At 41.6% G+C, this 16,225-nt stretch overlaps 1 protein-coding gene across 1 annotated transcript; it reads left to right on the forward strand.

The window, feature by feature from the left end:
• The first annotated feature begins 14,111 nt into the window (after positions 1-14,111).
• LOC149072374 (uncharacterized) lies at positions 14,112-15,895 on the forward strand. Its single transcript, XM_089246794.1, has 2 exons — positions 14,112-14,353; positions 15,685-15,895. The coding sequence occupies exons 1-2, from the start codon at positions 14,112-14,114 to the stop codon at positions 15,893-15,895; spliced, it is 453 nt and encodes a 150-aa protein (XP_089102920.1).
• Positions 15,896-16,225: the final 330 nt, after the last annotated feature.

Here is a 16,225-nt window from a genome sequence, read left to right on the forward strand (position 1 = left end):
AGTGATCTAGGACTGTGCCGCGGGTAACTTTAGTGGTGTGGAACTACACCGAGGGCCGCTAAAGCGCCTTGGAACCGCGCCACACGTCAGTGATCTGTGAATATGTTGCGGGGCACTTGAATGATCTGTAAATGTGCCGGGAGTCACTTCAAGCTATTTAGGAATGCTTCTCAGGCCACTCGAGTAATGTGGAACTGTACCACGGGCAGCTTAAGTGCTCTGGAACTGTGTCACGGGTCACTCAATGGTATTTAAATATGACGTGGGTCATTTAGGTTATGTGGAACTGCACCGCAGGTCACTTAAGTGACCTGTAAATGTGTCACTTAGTTGATTTTTACAAAATTAGGTTTGATTTCACGGGCCACATTGTATATGCTGTGCGTTAACTATCAACACAACGTTTCTTGAGCTTTTTGCCCCCATGGCCTATAGGTTCGATCTCCTGACCTTTGGCAGGTAGGGCCTGTATCTCATAAGTTTGGGTCCCAAAAATTCATATTTACTCCGGGCCCAAACTTATGAGGAAAAGGCCCTCCCTGCCAAAGGTCCGGAGATCGAACGTATTTATAAAATTTTTGCTCGTTATAAATTAACTCAAAAAATCAATTCAGTAAGTTGAAAAGGGCTCGCTTGTGAGTTATGGTGGGAGGCCCTGGATAACTCAGGGGGCCACGAAAAGCAAATATGGTTCAAACGGTGCCACCTTTATGAGGGGAATTAGTATCCAGAGATTCACACATTATCACAGAATATACAGGAATGCTGAAAAATATCCCTCAAAAAAAATATATTGTCACAAATAATTGTAAATTAACACGAAAATTTATACTGTGTAATGAGAACTTTGAATCGATAAGAATTCAGGGCTGAAGAAAATTTTAAATTGATTAGAGAAATAATTTCAAATCTAATGAAAATTAGTGCGTAATGACCTGAGAACTAATGAAAATTAGGGCGTAATGACTTGAGAACTAATGAAAGTTTGGGCGTAATGACCTGAGAACTAATGAAAATTTAGAATTGATGAATTAAAAATGAGAAAAAATTGAAAGATGTCATTCCAGCAAAATGAAATTTCAGAATTAAAGAAAAAAAAGTAACAGAATTGTGAAAAAAATTCAGAATTAACGAGAGGAACAAATCCCAGAATTGATGGAAATTCAGTATTAATGAGAGAAATTGTTGCAGAATCGATGAAAATTCACAATTAGCGAGAGAGAAAAATCTCAAAAAATTGATGGAATTCAGAATTAATTAAAGAAAAACTCCCAGAAATGAAGAAAATTCTGAATTAATGAGAAAAAAAAATATCCCAGAATAGATGAAAATTCCGGAGAAAAAATTAAAAGAAATGAAGAAAATAGTTTCAGAATTGATGAAAGAAATAGCCTAAATTCAGAATATTAATGAAATAAATAAATCCAGAATCGATGAAAGAAATAAATCCAGAATCGATGAAAGAAATAAATCCAGAATCGATGAAAGAAATAAATCCAGAATTCATAAAAGAAATAAACCCAGAATTAATAAAAGAAATAAAACCAGAATTCATAAAAGAAATAAACCCAGAATTCATGAAAGAAATAAACCCAGAATTCATAAAAGATATAATGAATTGATGAAAGAAATAAATCCAGAACTGATGAAATATAAATAAATCCAAAATTGATGAAAGAAAATTCCAGAATTGACGAAAATTCGGAATCAAATCAGTTTAAAAGGTCTAACACCTTGTTTACCACACAAAAATGTTATTTGAGAGAGAAATATGAATATTTTTCAATTCCATTGTCTAGTGTATGCTGTTCTGCGGAACCGTGAATCAGAAAAGTGTCCGTTAACGGGGAGTGTCTGTTATGGGAGGTTCCACTGAATATCTTTCATTATAAATTTGAATTTTTATTTATTTTCAAATAACTTTCTTTCATTAATTAACTAATTCTTTTTGATCAATTATTTCTTTTATTAAACCCGAAATTTGTCCCGTTAATTCGGATATTGCAATTTCCATTCATTTCAAATTTTCATCAAATATGAGAAAAATTGTTTCTTTCGAAAACTTACTTTTTTTCATAAATTATTGCTTTTAACAATTCTGAAATTACTCTTGACAATTCCTAAGTTATTCTCAATTCTAAAATTACTTCTTCAATTCGATTCAATCATTGATTCCATGATTGAATACATGATTCATTGCAGGGACCAAAAGCATGTCTGTTAGGCCAATCGCACGTGAACGGATAGCATGAGAGAAATAAAAAGCTTTCACAGCTAATTAGAGACGAACTATTATTATATTTTTAACATTGCATGTTCATAAGAGCTTGAAGTTTTCATTTCAAGAGCTCGCAAGATCTTATTTGATCATATTTTTTTGTATAAAAATAATTTAAACAGAGGCTCATCTATAGGCTGACCATATTTCCTCGAGAGAAATACGGGACATTGCGTTTCCAAATACGGGAAAATACGGGACTTTGCCAATTTTCACCAAAAACAACGCCAAATTCAAACAAAGTTGCCAAATATTGTTGAAATTAAGGAAAAATCACAATGGCGGGAAATGATGCAAATTGCAGTGAATTACAATGTATTTGTAATTCCACGTTGTTTGCCACGAAAGACAAACGTTCAAGGCAAATGTGGGAGATTAATATTCTCATATATAGTTGTAATTATCGTAAAATAATTTATGAGTTGAAAAATAATGTCAATCTTTGACTTCAATAAAGAATAAAAATTCAAGTTGGCTTCGTGTAAAATACGGGAAAAACCGGGACACTTTTGCCAAAAAGTCGGGACGGCCAAAAAAACAGAAAATAACGGCACTGTCCCGGGAAATACGGGACATATGGTCACCCTACTCATCTACGTCCTATGGCGTTTTCCTTTATAATCTCGCCCAGCTCATGTTTGTTTGGAATCACCGCTGCCGGTCGTGACGCCACACTGTTGCGCCCTATATAATTTATGAATCGATAAATAATTTCAGTAAAGAATAAAAATTCAAGTAGGCCTCCTGTAAAAAACTGGAAAAACAAGGACTAGTCCGAGAAATACGGGACGTATGGTCTCATCCTTACAAAATATTTAACGTAAATAACTTTTCATTCGACAACATAGATGGCAGCACATTCTGGGAAAAATACATTGACGGATAGTTTTCAAAACCCATCTTGAGATTTTTTTCGGAAAAAAAAATTTTTTTCATTTTTTCATAGTGATATTTTTTTTTTTCATGAAATAGTGGAGTCCATGGGTGATTGTCAACAAAACAAGAGAGAACCGGACTGAAATGGCAGGTATTTTACGGGTTCTATACGACGCTTTTTCTGAAGGAACAGGAATCAAGTAAGTCATGGTGTTTGAATAAATAAATCCCAGTTTTATCTCGATTCGTAGTGACATCTAGTGGCGACGAAAGTAATAATATGAGTTACAAACGGTTTCCGGTCATATAAGGGGGGTCATTCAAGTATTACGTCAGAATCGATGGGGGGAGCGGGGTGGATGAATGATGCTTACGTCATCAACCACCGTTTATGAAAATATGAAATATTCTTCATGACATCTTACTCGATGCGCCAAAAACGAGAAAAATCTTTCTCTAGTTTGTGGGCACCTGAACTAACATTCTCCATAATGATAAATCCCTTACTAGAGCCACTTCAGTGATCTCTAAATGTTTCACGGATCCTTTCAGTGCTCAGAAAATGAGTACGGGCTACTTAAGTGCTATGGAATGTTTCCGGGGTGCCTAAGTGCTCTGGAACAGTGCAACGCATCACTCAAGTGATCCATAATTATGCCACTCATCACTTAAGTAATCTGGGAATGTTCCGCGGGTGATGTAGAACCACACCGAGGAGCGGCGGGGGGGGGGGGCGCTTAATTGTTCTAAAATTGTGCTATATGTCATTCAAGGAATATCTAAATGTGCCACGGACTGTTTAAGTATTCTCGAACTGTGTCACGGGTTACTTAAGTGATCTTTGAATGTGCCACGGGCCTACTTCAGTGATCTGAAAATGTGCTGTGGGCCTCTTAAATGCTCTGGAATTGTGCCCACCGGTCATTTAAGCGATCTGTAAATGTGCCACTTTTTAAATTCATCAATTCTGGAATTATGTGAATTTTCATCAATTATGGAATTATGTGAATTTTCATCAATTATGGAATTATGTGAATTTTCATCAATTCTGGAATTATGTGAATTTTCATCAATTCTGGAATTATGTAAATTTTCATCAATTCTGGAATTCTGAATTTTCACCAATTCTGGAATTCTGAATTTTTACCAATTCTGGAATTCTGAATTTTTACCAATTCTGGAATTCTGAATTTTTACCAACTCTGAAATTCTGGACTTTCATCATTTTAGAATTCTGGACTTTCATCATTTTAGAATTCTGAATTATCATGATTTTAGAATTCTGAATTATCATGATTTTAGAATTCTGAATTATCATCATTTTAGAATTATGAATTTTCATCATCTCTGGAAAAATGAATTTTCATCACTTCTGGAATTCTGAACTTTCAATTCCGAAACTATTTCTTTCATATATTCTGAATTTTCATGATTTTCATTTTCTGAATTTTTGATTTCTCTCTCTCTCTCACAGAAGAAAAAAATCGGGGCTAAGGAGCCCCGCGTCTGGTAAGGGCGCGGCACTGACTTTAAATATAAATATTCATTTCAGATACATTTCGTGAAATGCCAATTCACTGCGCATTTATAATAGCCCATTATTTACCAACTGGTGATTTTCAAGCAATATATTAGCAATAACTGGCATTTATTATTTTTTATTTTTTTGACAATTGCCGTTGTCCCGTGTTTCTCCCGATTAAATAGAATTATCCAATTCTATGGCTCTGTAGCCATGTTTTTTTTTTTGAAATATTTTTTACAAAGATTCTCTCTGAACAAATTCTTTACAAAATATTCTGATTTCAAGAATCACGACTATCCATCAGGAAGATGACAGTTACGGCAGCAAACTTCCAAACGGGACGTGGACTGGAATGTTCGGCAAAATACTTGCTAATGTAAGTATATATACATTACTCAAAATTCTAGCGCTTTCTCTAAGACAGGGGTTCTTAATCTCTTGTGTTCCAGGACCCTTTGCGTCAATAAGACGAAGTCCAGGGACCCCCTCCGTCAATGAGCTGTATCCAGATACTGTCAACCCTCGGTTAACGAACTCAATTCGTTCCTGATGTCCGTCCGCGTAAACCGATTTGTTCGCAAATCCAAATAATTTTTCCCATAAGAATGAATGTAAAATGAATTGATCACCACACTGAAAAAATTACCATGATTCGAAAGAGATGAAATGCAAACGGAATGAAAATGATGCCAGGGCAAAATTGTGATTATATTATATTGTATTGTATTATATTGTGATTATCTATAATCTCAGTCTAAAAACTCTCAAACAACCCTATTGATGGTTCTCTGTAAGACACTCGTTGCCAAGCTTTGTAAATAAAGGCTGAAATGTGACGTGATTGTAGTCGAATCCCGTTATAACGAACCGTAAATCGAGGGTTGACTGCATATCCTAGACGCCCCTTCCGTCACAATATTCAACACGTAGACCTATGGGGACCTATGGTAATGTAAGCCTAGGTAATGCAAATAGAATGAGCTAATTGTTTTTTCATTTCAAGCTCACGAACCTATTGAAACCTCTCCAACGACCCCCCCCCCCTCCCCCCAGGTTAAGAACCACTGCTCTAAGATGATGGTAAATGGCACTTCCAATGTTAATTATACGCATGGGACTGATCAATGTACATGCACATTGTCTTTTTTTTAACTTCTAACCTAAGAAAGGAGATATTGCTGGGCCATTCTTAATAACAGCTGACAGAGCTAATGATGTGGATTTCAGCATACCATTCGATATTGCACAGATCGCGATCGTATCGGGAATGTCTGGAGGCGGACGGGACAAATATGCTGTTGTTCGCATTTTCAATCCTGAGGTAAGATTGGCAGAAGAACTTTACATTTGACAATATAATTTGTATTACTCCAGAGTATACATCATATACTATGCCATATCTGACTTCTGTCATGATCTTTTATTTCATTTTTGTCTATCTTTAGGTTTGGTTTTTCTTACTCGCGGCTTTGTGTTTAGCCACAATCGTGGCCAGTTTCATATTGAAAGTACACTCAAACACCAGAAATCATAATCTAATCTCTGTATTGTTAACCTATTTCTGGATGTTGAGTAAAGCCATCATTGGAAAAGGTGAGCATCATCAATTCAACTATAGCCGTCGGTTAGAACCATAGAGTAATAATAGTATATCTTTAGTCTATGGTTAGAATGAATATCTGCATCATATCCCTGAGACCTAACTCCTCTTTCTTTATGTATTTTGACTATAGAATTGGAGAAAAACAAACATTGGTGCATGAAGCCCGTATTGATACATCTCAGTTTTCGTCTATTTTTGTCTATGTGGCTACTAGGACCAGCTTTGATTCTTATGTACAGTTTCCAGGGTGGTATAACGTCTACCTTCGCTGCGATGCAAATAAAGCCGTCTTACACGTCATTGGAAGACATTTGGAAAGACCGGAAAGTACTCCCAGCCACTTTTGAAAAGAACGCCATGGCCCATTGCATTGAGGTAGGTAAGCTAATGACTAGCATTATCTAATGCACAAGGGTATCCATACATGAAGATCAATCCAAAAAAAAAAGTTAGGGCAGCTGTAAATCCCATTCATGAGGAAACATTTACCTTAAATAGGGTCATACTAGGTCAACAGATGGTTTTAATTGTCCACGGCATTGTTGAAATAGCTGCATCTGATGCGTAACGAGTAGGAGCAAAACAAAATGGAGCGACGGATAGGAAACTGGTCTCAGGTTGAAGTCCAAAGTTCGATGAGATTTTTATAGACAAAACGTTCAACAGCAGCTGCAATGAATCTCGAATTAAGTACCCCACGTTCAACAGCAGCTTCAATCAATCTCGAATTGTGTGCGCCACGTTCAACCGCAGCTTCAATCAATCCCGAATTGTGTGCACCACGTTCAACAGCAGCTTCAATCAATCTCGAATTGTCTGCACCACGTTCAACAGCAGCTGCAATCAATCTCGAATTCAGTGCACCACGTTCAACAGCAACTGCAATCAATCTCGAATTGAGTGCACCACGTTCAACAGCAGCTGCAATCAATTTCGACTTCAATGCACCACGTTCAACAGCAGCTGCAATGAATCTCGAATTAAGTACCCCACGTTCAACAGCAGCTTCAATCAATCCCGAATTGTGTGCACCCCGTTCAACAGCAGCTTCAATCAATCCCGAATTGTGTGCACCACGTTCAACAGCAGCTGCAATCAATCCCGAATTGTGTGCACCCCGTTCAACAGCAGCTTCAATCAATCCCGAATTGTGTGCACCACGTTCAACAGCAACTGCAATCAATTTCGAATTCAATGCACCACGTTCAACAGCAGCTGCAATCAATCTCGAATTCAGTGCACCATGTTCAACAGCAGCTGCAATCAATCTCGAATTAAGTACCCCACGTTCAACAGCAGCTTCAATCAATCCCGAATTGTGTGCACCACGTTCAACAGCAGCTGCAATCAATCCCGAATTGTGTGCACCACGTTCAACAGCAGCTTCAATCAATCCCGAATTGTGTGCACCCCGTTCAACAGCAGCTTCAATCAATCCCGAATTGTGTGCACCACGTTCAACAGCAACTGCAATCAATTTCGAATTCAATGCACCACGTTCAACAGCAGCTGCAATCAATCTCGAATTCAGTGCACCATGTTCAACAGCAGCTTCAATCAATCCCGAATTGTGTGCACCACGTTCAACAGCAGCTGCAATCAATCCCGAATTGTGTGCACCACGTTCAACAGCAGCTTCAATCAATCCCGAATTGTGTGCACCACGTTCAACAGCAGCTTCAATCAATCTCGAATTGTGTGCACCACGTTCAACAGCAGCTGCAATCAATCCCGAATTCAGTACCCCACGTTCAACAGCAGCTTCAATCAATCTCGAATTCAGTGCACCACGTTCAACAGCAGCTTCAATAAATCCCGAATTGTGTGCACCACGTTCAACAGCAGCTTCAATCAATCTCGAATTGTGTGCACCACGTTCAACAGCAGCTTCAATCAATCTCGAATTCAGTGCACCACGTTCAACAGCAACTGCAATCAATTTCGAATTGAGTACCCCACGTTCAACAGCAGCTTCAATCAATCCCGAATTGTGTGCACCCCGTTCAACAGCAGCTTCAATCAATCCCGAATTGAGTGCACCACGTTCAACAGCAGCTGCAATCAATTTCGAATTCAATGCACCACGTTCAACAGCAGCTGCAATCAATCTCGAATTCAGTGCACCATGTTCAACAGCAGCTGCAATGAATCTCGAATTAAGTACCCCACGTTCAACAGCAGCTTCAATCAATCCCGAATTGTCTGCACCACGTTCAACAGCAGCTGCAATCAATCCCGAATTGTGTGCACCACGTTCAACAGCAGCTTCAATCAATCCCGAATTGTGTGCACCACGTTCAACAGCAGCTTCAATCAATCTCGAATTGTGTGCACCACGTTCAACAGCAGCTTCAATCAATCTCGAATTCAGTGCACCACGTTCAACAGCAACTGCAATCAATTTCGAATTGAGTACCCCACGTTCAACAGCAGCTTCAATCAATCCCGAATTGTGTGCACCACGTTCAACAGCAGCTTCAATCAATCTCGAATTGTGTGCACCACGTTCAACAGCAGCTGCAATCAATCCCGAATTCAGTACCCCACGTTCAACAGCAGCTTCAATCAATCTCGAATTCAGTGCACCACGTTCAACAGCAACTGCAATCAATCTCGAATTGGGTGCACCACGTTCAACAGCAGCTGCAGTCAATCCCGAATTGTGTGCACCACGTTCAACGGCAGCTTCAATCAATCCCGAATTGTGTGCACCACGTTCAACAGCAGCTTCAATCAATCTCGAATTGAGTGCACCACGTTCAATAGCAGCTGCAATCAATCTCGAATTGTGTGACGGTGAGTTCCAGCTGCTGTTGATTGTTTCTCTTACAGAAACCTCACCACACTTGAAAACACTTTTCTATCCGTTTCGTGCTATTTTCTTTTGCACCAACGTCGTTACGCTTCAAGCATAGCTGTTCCAGCGGTGCCCTGGACAACTAGGAACATCTATTGACCAGTAATGACTACAAATACGCAACTGCTTCCTCAAGCAGGGGATTCATAGCTGTCCTAACTTCGTTTCATATGGATCGACCTCTCAGATATTCCAGAAAATATTTCAGATGTTCGACCATAGATATTCTAGAAAATTTTGTGTTGGTTAATACGAGGGGTGCCCAGTAAATATTGAAACTGATTTGATCAGCCATAGCTACCCTGAGAGACAAATTCGGAATCGGCTGGATTATTTGTGGTCTCAAGGCCGTCTTAAGTGCATGATGGGCTCCCGGGTAAAGGTATTTTTCTGAGCGGATCCAGAAATGTATGCTTACAGATATACATGCCTAATCTGGAAAACCTTTAACTGATCTCATTGTCATGAGACCCACGGGTGGTGCCTGGGTGGGCCCCGTGCGTTAAGACGGCACTGCGTGGTTCTCTGCCACTGAAACACTTCAATAACACTTGTGTGTGCCCTGAATTTTAAAATTTCAACATATAATTAGTCTACCTGGGGACCACCGAAGCTCAGGGTCCCATGGGTTGCCCTGCGTTGTTATGGCTCTGCGGTTTTACAAAAACTTTGTGAATAGAAGGTGCAATATAATATACTCTATATGTACATTGTGTGTGTGTGTGTAAGCTGATTTACATGTGAACACCACTCCCTTTCTTTCTAAATAAAAATGTTCCTGATGTGACACGGCTTTTTCTCTAGGGCAGAGGTCTTCAACCTTTCTCTAGCCGCGAGCACTACCTGTACCCATCATCAAAAGAAGAGTACCCTTGTGGTAAGTTTAACATACGAATTCATGAAATCAGGATGATTTTAATCCTTGAATGCAATTTGTACAGGGTGTTTAATTGGAACGTTGATCAACAGTGCTCGCGGGCACGAAATTGGACATGACCATCGAGCACTCTGGGTGTTTTAGGGAGCACCGTAGTGCTCGCGAGTAACGGGTTGAAGATGCCTGCTCTAGGGGGGTACGGGGGGCCACTAATTGTGTTTCTTTTTTACACTATAAATTTAATGCTGGTAAAACATCGTGGATTTCGGATCAGAATTTATAATTTAAAAAAATTAAAATAAAAAAAGGTGATCTCGGGGTCCCCAGGAAAGAACTCTTCTTCCTGTGGTAGTGGCCCTGGTACCCGATCATAAACAATGACTATTGCAATCTCTGCACAGTCCCCACAAAGATTGACAGGGCCCGGAGCGATTCTCATCATTTTCTGTTTTCTCATGCTGTAAGTTCACTATAGTCCTGGCTGGTCTAGGGGGGGGGGGGTCCTGATACAGGATGTGGGGCACGTGGTCATCTGTAGCAAAGCGGGACATGTACAAATGGATTGAAACCTAATGCAGAGTAATTACAACTATTATCTTCTTTTTGTTGCCCATTAGATGGCGCTAGGCTGCCATATCATTCGTAGTAACTTTCACTTTCCCTTAAGCCCCATAGAGGACACTAAGTGCTCCATGAAACACGTTTAATATCGATTACAAGGGTGCTCAACCTTTTTGGAGTGCCGCCCAATTTATTGGATTGAAAGCAAGTCGCGGGCCACTTAATTAATCTGGAAATGTGTCGCGGACTTTTTAAGTGATCTCTAAGTGTGCTGCGGACCATTCAAGTGATGTGGAACTGTAACGCGGATTACGAAAGTGATCTGTGAATGTGGCCCAAGTCACTTGAGTGATCTATAAATGTGATTTGGATCTGTAAATACGCCGCAAGTCACTTAAGTCGGGGCCGGAACTAGTGGGGGGGGGGGGCAATGGGGCAACTATATACCCCGGGCAGCAAAATTTAGGGGGGCGGCAAAATTTAGGTGGGAATAAAGAACACCGTGTGTTATAAAATTATCGAATTTCAAACTTGTGGAGGCGGCAAAAATCCTAGTTACGGCCCTGCTTAAGTGATTTGTAAATAAATCGCCGGTCACTTGAGTGATGTAGGAAGGAATGTGCTGCGGGTCACTCAAGTGATCTGGGAATGTGCCGCTTAGTTCGTTTTCATAAATGTATGTTTGAGGTCACGGGTGTATGAGAAGTAGTTGAATTTTTCGAGAATTTGCGAGGTAGGGTCTCAGAAAAATTACTTGGTTCGGGGGTCCACGTTGCTCTTAAGACGGCCCTGGGGCCACATTTGAACCGCGGACTATGGGTTGAGCATACATGATATATTTCTTCAATTCCAAATACCAGGAAGACAGGGCCGTCTTAAGAACATCATGGGCCCCCGGGCCAAGTGATTTTTCTGAGGCCCTACCTGGTAAAATCTAGCAAATTTTAGCCAGATCTCATTTTTGTGAGGCCCCCTCTTCTCTTGAGGCCCCCGGGCCGTGCCCAGGTGACGACACTGCAGGAAGGTAAGGGAAGTGTCTGCTCCGCGCATGGGCAAACGGAACACGTGCCCAGGGCACCAAAATTGGCGTTTAATTTATTACAGAAATATTAACAAAAAATATTTTTAATTTTTTTTTTATCGTCCTGCCGGGACGTAGGGGCCCCTTCATGCCCCTCTCTTTCTACGTACGCCTGTGTCTCAAAAAAAAGAGGGACCCCAAAAATTGTTTGCCCAGGGCCCAAACTTATGAGAAACAGGCCCTGGGTAAGGGTGAAGCGAGAGCTACGGATTTTGCTCTTTGAGCAAATTAGAGACCAGCAGCAGCGTTTACGAGATTTTTTTAGGACAGAAAATCTTCAACCTGTTACTCCCGAGCACCTCGGTGCTCAATGGAACACCCAAGGTAACTCGAAGCTTGTGTCCAATTTTCGTACGCGCAAAGCATAGGCGTGAAGTTATTATAGAAATATTGGGAGGGCTAAAATCCAATATTTCTATAGGTATTATAGAGATGGGGTGGCAAATATAGGGAGGGGCGGGGTTCTGGCCCATGGGCCGGATCAATTAATTAACTAGCACCACGAATATTTTCCTCCGTTCGAGCATCAGTATTATGCTGATCTGGGAAAATAAAAAAAAATCTCGGAATGGCGTCCTGTCAAGAATCAGGGGCTCATTCGAGAAGAGAGAAGGGACTATTGCAGGGGCGCCAACATGAAGAAAACATTAGGGAGGGGGTGGAAGTTGCCTGTCATCCCGTAGGCCTACACGGATCCGGAAATTTCAACACCCCGTCATTTCACCCCAGTACATTTCGTGCCCGGAAATTTCGCCCCGGACCTGCCCTGAATGTGTGAGTGACTAGGTAAGTGACTGACTGTGTGAGTGACCAAGTGATTGATTGAGTGGCCGTATGAGTGACCATATAAGTGGGTGAGTGATTATATGAGTGACCATATAAGTGGGTGAGTGATTATATGAGTGACCATATAAGTGGGTGAGTGATCATATGAATGGCCATATAAGTGGGTGAGTGATAATATGAGTGACAAAGTGCCTGACCATATGAGTTACCAAGTGATTGACCATGTGAGTGACCGTATGAGTCATAAAATTAGTGACTGCATGAGTGACCACACTCACTTGGTCACTCCTTACGTTTACTTGTTCACTCACACACTCCTATGTTTACGCACTTGTTCACTCACCCACTCACTCATATGGCCACACATTTGATCACTCATGTGATCACACACTCCTATGTTTACGCACTTGTTCACTCACCCACTCACTCATATGGCCACACATTTGATCACTCATGTGATCACACACTTGATCACCCATATGGTCACACTCTTGATCACTCATGTGGTCACACACTTGATCACTCACGTGGTCACTAAAATGGTCACTAATACTGTAAAATCGATAAAATATCGGTCAATCACTCATATGGTCCCTCACCCACTCACTAAGTCACTAACACGGTCAGTTGCAGACATGTCAGAGCGGAATGTTTGGGCGAAATGTCTCTCCGGGGCGAAATTTCCGTAAACCAGCCTATATACGAGTTCCAAGCCCGTATGCAGGAAGGGGAAAGGTCATGGGCGGAGATAGACTTGAAAGTCTGGGGAAAGGAGCGTGATGATGATGTCCATTCATATATAGGTATAAACAGTCGATCCCGCTTATAACGTTCTTACTTAGAACGTCATTTTCGTGTCTCTCAACTCTAATTCTCATTAAGATTTCCCGTTTTTCCATGACGGTTTCTTGAAAAACGTTATAAGCAGGGTCAACTATACATTAGATCAGTGGACCCTACCTTTGACGCTGGGGGGGGGGGGGAGAACTCCGTATCTCCGCCCATGGGGAAGGTGCGGTTCGTTGCATTGTGTATTCATTAATAATTGGGGGGGGGGGGGGTAACTCCTTTCACAAAGTTTGTTGGGGGGCTCAAACAGCCTCAGCCCCTCCCGAATTCCGGTGTCTATGGTCTATTACAGAGGTCTTCAACCTTTTTCTAGTCGTGAGCACTGCTTGTACCAGTCATCAAAAGAAGAGCACCCCTTAACGGCAAGTTTGACATACCAATAATGCATGAAATCGCGACGATTTCAATCCTTCAGTGCAATTTGTAGGAGGTGTTTACTTCGAACGTTGATCAAGAGTGCTCGCGAGCACGAAATCGGACACGAGCGTCGAGCACTCTGGGTACTTCAGAGAATCCCGCGGTGCTCGCGAGCGACAGGTCGAAGACGCCTGGTCTATTTTGTCTCGCTTACTCGAGAGAGTACGTGCGGCGTAGAACAAAACCATACCATTGTTACATCCGTCGCTCGCCTCTATTATGCACTCCCCTCACCTCGTAGTCGCCTCGCTATGTGCGCGGCCTCAACTGCATCAAAATCCAGTTTTACTGCCCGGTGCGATCGCGAATGGCCTCTGCCTCGAGGGTGCGTAAAAATTACGGAATCATTTTTTTTTTTTTTTTGTCCATTTCAGACGGATTACAATTGGCTATGGAATAGGATGGCACCCAATGTGATAGCACCAAAAACAGCGATGCTCGAAACCATGCTGGACCAAGTTGAAGCTGGTACCCACGTCTTCGTGATGGAGAAACAATTTGCGATGACCACTGTCGGACAACGCTTCGAGAAGACTGGAAAATGCCGCATTCGGATCTCGGCCATTTCCGAATGTTCCAAGTATCTGGCATTTGCGTTCAGAAAAGGGGCTAGAAAATTCGCCAAGAAGCTGTTCAACAAGAAGTATAATTAATGATTATTATTAATTACTATTATTATTGTAATTATTCCACTGCAAGTGATGCATCACATTTCAAATAACGATCCCGCATGCCGCAAAAAAGCCTTAAAACTATAATAATTTCTCTACCAAATTTCTGATGCATTGGCATGTTATATACCAAGGGTGCTCAACTTTTATGAAAATGTGGGCATGGCCCCCACAAGGGGTGGGCTGACAAAACTCCAGCCCTGAAGCCCGGGACGATTTTCACCATTTTTTGTTTTTCACGCTGTAAATTTATCATAAAGGGGGCCCGTGAAAGTCTGGTCGGGGGCACGCATAAGCAGTGCCGTCTTAACGCAGGGGCCAACCCGGGCAAGGAGGGTCTCAAGAGTACAGGGGCCTCACAAAAATGAGATCTGGTTAAAATTTTCTAGAATTTACCAGGTAGGGTCTCAGAAAAACCACTTGGCCCGGGGGCTCATGATGCTCTTAAGACGGCCCTGCGCATAAGATCCTGGCCTGGGGACCCTGCTCCAGGATGTGGGAGCCATGAATGTGGGCCACTCATTGGCGGACGCAAAGGGGGGGTCCCCCTTGAGCCAAGATTGTAGTATTATTTTACAGGGAAAAACGTAAACCCCCTCCCCTCGAGAAAATTCTGCGTACGCCTATGGAGGCTACTTCATTGGTTTGAACGTCCGCGGACCACTTAACTGATCTGGAACCACGCCACCGGTCACTTGAGTGATCAGGACCTGGGCCATGGGCCACTTGAGGGGTCTGAATGAATGAATGAACGCCAGAACTTTGTCACGGGCTACGGGATAAGTCCAGTGGCAAAGTTATGGCGTACATTCATTCAGTCAGATCACTCAAGTGGCCCGTGGTCCAGTTCCAGATCACGTAAGTGATCTGCGGCATATTCACAGATCACTCAAGTGACCGGTGGCGTGGTTGCAGATGAATTAAGTGGCCCGCGGCACGTTCAAACCAATGAAGTGGCCCACATTCTCATAAAGGTTGAGCACCCTTGGTAAGAACATGACAATATACCATAATTGAGTAATCTGTAAATGTGCCGCAAATCACTTATGTGGGTCTGTAACTGGACCACGGACCACTTGAGTGATATGAATGAATGAATGAACGCCAGAACTTTGCCACTGGACTTTTCCCGTTGCCACCGTATATGTGTATACAGGATGGGCAAAAAGTCCGTAGAAACGTAGGTGGTTGACGCTGGGCCCCCCCCCCCCCGTATCTCCGTCTATATGGAATAAAATGTAATGTGCATTATGTGGTATGCATCACACATGTTGAGAATGTTGATTGTGTTTTATATATTCAGGGTGAGGAAATTCATGGAAGGGTCACTCCAAACGCATGGCCTGAGGAAAGCTTCATTAAGTTACGATCTTTGCAGCCAAGCCAAAGAAACTCCATTCGAAGCATTGAATTTACAAGATATTTTAACTGCTTTGGTTCTACTTGGAGGAGGATTTGGACTCGCTCTGATTTCACTGATTGCTGAAATGATAATCAAAACTCGAATAAAATAATTACCAACAATCGCAATGAATGTAAAGCCGGGTTGCGTCATTCCATTCTACCCATAGGATTTTAACATCGGGTTACTCTCATTGGCCGAGGTCACTATTACGTCAATAAAAAGACAAGGCAGGGGGGCTAAAGGTGCAAGAAGTTCGAAATGCTTTAGAGTAGATATGTTACAATAAATGTGATAAATCGGTTGCTATACATAATCGCCAATCGTCTCCGTAAGTTTGATAAATTTATCGCTTTTACCGGTGATGATTATGAATAATCGACTTGAGGGGTCGTGACACCCCTTTACATCGGGATAAGTCAAACATACTAGACGCATTTGG

The sequence above is a fragment of the Pholcus phalangioides genome, unplaced genomic scaffold, assembly GCF_987345545.1.
Source record: "Pholcus phalangioides strain wild (caught in Gottingen) unplaced genomic scaffold, Ppha-v1.0 ptg000017l_1, whole genome shotgun sequence".
NCBI lineage: Eukaryota > Metazoa > Arthropoda > Arachnida > Araneae > Pholcidae > Pholcus > Pholcus phalangioides.